We start from the raw sequence: 5065 nt of genomic DNA, 5'->3' as shown, positions 1-5065 counted from the left end.
CAGTTGGACAGTTTATAAATATAAATATAATTATATTCCAACCCTCCCCTCCAAAAAAAGCACACACTTATCGACCTTGTAACCACATTATAAATAATGAAACCCCGATTTTTAATTTATAGCTGCTCAATAGTTAAATAATTAACCCAAATTATAATCCATAAATAATGAAACCCCAAATTTTGATTTAGGGATGTTCAATAAATAAATAATTAAACGACATTCCTCAATCAATAAGAGTAATTAATTTAGAGCTATTCAATAAATAAATAATTAAACCACATTCCTCAATCAATAAGAGCAATGATTCATACAAACCAAAGCTATCCTAAAAGCATCCCTTTTGGTCCTACTTTTCAGGCAACTTTTGCATCACTGATGACTTGAAAGTGCCCAATAACTTTTGCCCTTTGTGTGTGTGTGTGTGTGTGTGTGTGTGTGTGTTGGTTGCAGATCTATCCATATGATGCCTATCCTTATATGATAAGATAGATCTGGTTTTTCCACCAGCCTTTCACCATTCACTTAGCCATCTCTTTGCGCTAATCCAAAAGCATTAGCAAGCCCTTCTTGCTAATCTCACCCATTCTTCAGTAGCATATCCAAGCTTAGCAGTCCATCAGTAACACAATTATGCGCTAATCCAAAACATTTCAGACAAGCCCTTGCATCATAATAAGCATACTTAGAGCTAATCAGCAATCTCTTCTAGTAGTGAATATATTACAATTGTCAAACTTTGCTGCTAATCGGGAGCATATATCCATCAACTAGATGCTAATCCAAATCATATAGCCATTTAATTGTGATTAATAGATAGTTCTGCTCTTTTCTGAGTCACCTTTCAGAATCTAACACAAAATGGAGACGTTGAGGGCCGTCAACAACAACCAAATCAATATTGCATGGAAGATGAAGGGGGAGCTTGATTTGAAGCTAATTAACCCTCATCATAATATACTTAAGGCCAGCATGCAGCAGCTTCCAAACAAGGGTGTCAAACCCATCAAAGCAGTGACGCTGGAGATACCCCATACTGAAAATCTGCACACCAGCAGGGCAGAGAATGTGGAGGGAGACTTCTATGTTGGTGGGTTGATCTGCATCTCCTAATTCATCTTAATCACTTGATGTTTGCCAAATGGTTGCTCTAAGCAAGTCTCTAATCATCCCCTAATCACATACTGTCTACGTACTGCTTCTTCTTTGCTAAATGCTCAAAAATGTTTTCTAAATTCACTAAAAATGATCATCCACAGGCAATAAATTAGCTAAAGTCTGAAAATGTCATTTGGATCTAGCTCTAATCTAGCTCTGATGAACTACTAATCATTTAGTTAGTAATCAAGCACAGATCACATAATTAAGGCAGCTTTTTGGGTTGGTGATAAAATCCAGACCATTCCTGCGTTGATTGCGATGCATGCCGTTGGATCGCTCCTGTAAGCACCATTGAAACCTACTCTAAAGTTGTGCTCGATTTCTCAAGAGGTTTTTTAATTATCGATTCTTTTTTTTGGGGGGGAATGCATGCAGGAGAATTTCGCAAGGGTGGGAGGGATGTCAGCTGTTTCAAAACAGCCGGAAGTTGAGGAAGAGAGAACAGCCATGTTACAGGCAAATAGCCCCTTCTAATAAAAACATCCCAAATTTTACTGATTTTTAGAAACATTGCATATTCTTGAAACTTTCTCATATATGTATATATACATGTATACATGTATATATGTATACATATATACATGTATATATATATATATATATATCTCACACACACACACACACAATGTGTATCAAACATCAAGTTTTACTTTTCATTGTCATTTTTATTGTCGTGGGTGATTGCGTGTGCGTGTGCATGTGCGCGTGTGTGCATGCACCCACACATATGCGTGCATGTGTGCATGTGTTGCATAAGGGTGGATAAGAATCTTTTCCGCACCTCCAACTCGTGGAGATCTATTGGATCCTATTGGATTTCCCATCCATCCTTGTGTGAAGGTAGCCAAGATGGGCCCAATTGAACCATAGTGTTGGTCGTATTTAGCCTAAGTAGAATTACAATTTTGAGAGACACATATATGTATGTATATATATGTATCGGTATGCATATACACATGTATATGCATATATATGTATCGGTATGCATATACACATGTATATGTAACATGCACATGTTTGTATGTATGCATAAAATCTATGTATTAACATGCATATGTTTGTATGTATGCATAGAATCTATGTATTAACATGCATGTCTTTGTATGTATGCATAAAATCTATGTATTTACATCTGCATACATGTGTGTGTGATCGCACACATTATGTGCATCCAAATTGACTTTAAAGACCACACTTGTGCAGGCTTTGCTATCATGCCCAACAAAGTCCATTCACACTTGCAAGCCCACTTATTTGGAGAATGTGGGCTCCTTATTCCCCTTAGCAATCCATGGGCTACAAGTAAGATCTCATTACTTTAAAAAAAAACTTGCACCTTTTTAGCAATCATGGTTTTATTTATTTAAAGATTAACCTTTCTTCTTGAGCATGATTAACTACAGGGGGTTTACCACTGTGGTTATCACTCTAAGAAGTCCGATGGTGCAACACCCTTTTTGATCACAAGTCCGACTGGCAACATTCTTGTTGATAGGTCTTACTCTCTACAATTCTGAGAAGAATTGAAATGTCTATTAGGCTAACAAATTTCAATAGTCTAACACATTGGATAATTGGACTTATGCTTCTTTCCATAAATGGGGCTTCATACATACGAGTGATAAATCTTGAGCTTTTCCTAGAATTAAGGGTGGTGGGCGGGGAGATGGACGAGAGAGGCTCCTTGTCCATGAATTTGGGCAAGGGAGGTCCCCTAGAACTTAGGAAAAGTTACACTTTTTGTTGGAAAAGATGAGGGCACCCATAATGTGTAAACCCCTTATGTCTCTTTTGGATTAGGCTAGCTTTAATAATAGTTTTTACTTTAGCTACAAGCTAACTATCATCATTGTCATGCTCTTAATGTAGCCCTCGCTATACCAATGATTTAGCCCATCACATAGCCAAGTTGGGTGGAGTAAGATACATGTTATTGACACATTTGTGAGTCCTTCTCGCTCACTTAAATCTTTGTCAAATATTTTACTACTAGCATGTGAATATGAAATGAGAATTTTAAGTATTACTAGAAGAAACTTCTTTTTCTAATGTAAAGAGTAATTTGTTGATTTGAAAGTAGGCATGATGTTGGAGATCATGCCATGTGGCAAAGACGTTTCACGTGTGATCGAATCATGCACATGGGGGATGTGGGTGTTCTCCTTTTATTGTACCATTTTTATTGTGTACCATTTTTATTGTACACACACACACACACAAAGACATTCTACATTGCATGTTATGTCGATCATTTTAAACATGTTTGTTTAATGTATTTTACATTACATTTTTTGCTAACCTACAAACATGCTTGATTTATTTTCTTCTAGATTAAGATAGACACATTCCATGTTGAGATGAAGTTAGAGGGATCGGGTCCCTGGAGTCTTGGATCTCACATTGATCTTATATATACTCCTGGACATACAATGGTAAGTGTTTTATTATCAAACCCAAGGTAAATCTAAAGCCAAATTAACAACTATGCATAATATATTTTCTCAAATATTAGAAAAGCTAAAGGTGAGTTTATTTGAATATGCATTGATTAACCACTCCATTCTTTGATTCATATAGGGTTCAGTTTGCTTGTTATACAAGCCATTAAAAGCCTTATTTTCTGGAGACCACATTGGCCTTGCTTCAGATGGAAAACTCACAATTTGGCCTCAATATTGTCAACATTCAGGCATGTCCATATTAGAAAATAGAATACTAATCCATGTAGTAATACAAATGAGCATATCACCATGCCTTACTCTTGTGATGCTTTCCTTTTTCCAGTGAAGAGGCAAATAGAGAGTATACACACTCTTCTTAACCTAGATTTTGAGTGGATTTTACCAGGTAAATTACACATTTTCTTCTTCATATGCTATTTTTTATTCTCATTCATGAGCATTTTTTTGTGAAGTTAGAGCACTTTTTAGTGAAGTTTGTGGTTATGGGTTTCTTTTGATATGTGGTCATTTTCCTTTGCATGTTTCATCATTTTTGTCATGTTTTGAGATGAATTGTGAACAGGTCATGCAAGACGGATCAAATTCAACAACTTGGATGAAAAGAATGTAGCTATGTTGAAGTTGATAGAAAAACAAGCTTGATTTTCCTAAAATTCAAAGGCATTGAAGTAATACACCTCACTCCTTGTGTAAATGCTCTTAAGTGTAGATACAAATATATTTACATGTATGAATCTATAAAGGAAATGCAGATGCCAATCATCTTAATGCTAAAGCCAAGAAGATGATGTTACCACAAGGGCATATAGAGACACATAATGATGATGCGACAACAAGGCCATGCAATATAAAGTCACTCTTACTTCAAAGGCATTGAAGTAATACACCTCACTCCTTGTGTAAACGATCTTAAGTGTATATACAAATATATTTTCATGTATGAAGTTATAAAGGAAATAGAGATGATGATCATCTTAATGTTAAATCCAAGAAGATGAGGTTACCACAAGGGCATGTAGAGACACACAAAGATGATGCGACAAAAAAGGTCATACAATATAAAGTTGCCTATTAGACATATTTAGTCCTTTTTTTGCATGTATAATCTCTTTCTTGCTGACAACGTTGTTATCTAGAAACTATAAAATGGAATACAGTCACATAAGACATGGGTCACAAGGCCAAAAATATATTGTTATATCATATATTTTTTTGGTGTGATAGGCTCATCATCAACATGAGAGAGATATGTTTTACCCCCAAAAATACTATAAAGTGAGAGTAGATAAGTTAAACACTACACATGTGCCAACAATTCTACCACCTTCTTAGTAAGAAAATTGTGGGACATTTGGTAGTGTAAAAATGAGTAGATGTTTAAAAATAGTAGACCCGATCTATTTTTTAAAAAATGAGTAGATGTTAAAAAATGGTAGACCCAA

General features: G+C 35.5%; 1 protein-coding gene across 4 annotated transcripts; it reads left to right on the top strand.

The window, feature by feature from the left end:
* The first annotated feature begins 431 nt into the window (after positions 1-431).
* On the top strand, positions 432-4725 carry LOC147632768 (uncharacterized). Of its 4 annotated transcripts, none has more exons than XM_086807623.1 (12): positions 432-711; positions 849-1090; positions 1399-1442; positions 1537-1617; positions 2365-2463; positions 2565-2656; positions 3031-3105; positions 3239-3311; positions 3492-3593; positions 3739-3850; positions 3946-4008; positions 4186-4725. In XM_086807623.1, exons 2-12 carry the CDS (start codon positions 862-864, stop codon positions 4263-4265), a joined length of 1050 nt encoding a protein of 349 aa, XP_086663749.1. In that variant the 5' UTR covers positions 432-711; positions 849-861; the 3' UTR covers positions 4266-4725. The 4 variants fall into 4 exon arrangements, with proteins under 4 accessions (XP_086663749.1, XP_086663750.1, XP_086663752.1 ...); XM_086807624.1 differs by having other exon boundaries at positions 432-1090; positions 4186-4291; positions 4376-4725; XM_086807625.1 differs by having other exon boundaries at positions 436-1090; positions 3242-3311.
* The last annotated feature ends 340 nt before the right edge of the window (positions 4726-5065 follow it).

The sequence above is a fragment of the Cibotium barometz genome, chromosome 13, assembly GCF_041138505.1.
Source record: "Cibotium barometz isolate CiBa-2024 chromosome 13, ASM4113850v1, whole genome shotgun sequence".
In the NCBI taxonomy this organism is placed as follows: Eukaryota; Viridiplantae; Streptophyta; class Polypodiopsida; order Cyatheales; family Cibotiaceae; genus Cibotium; species Cibotium barometz.
This window is presented reverse-complemented; position numbering and strand designations above follow the sequence as displayed.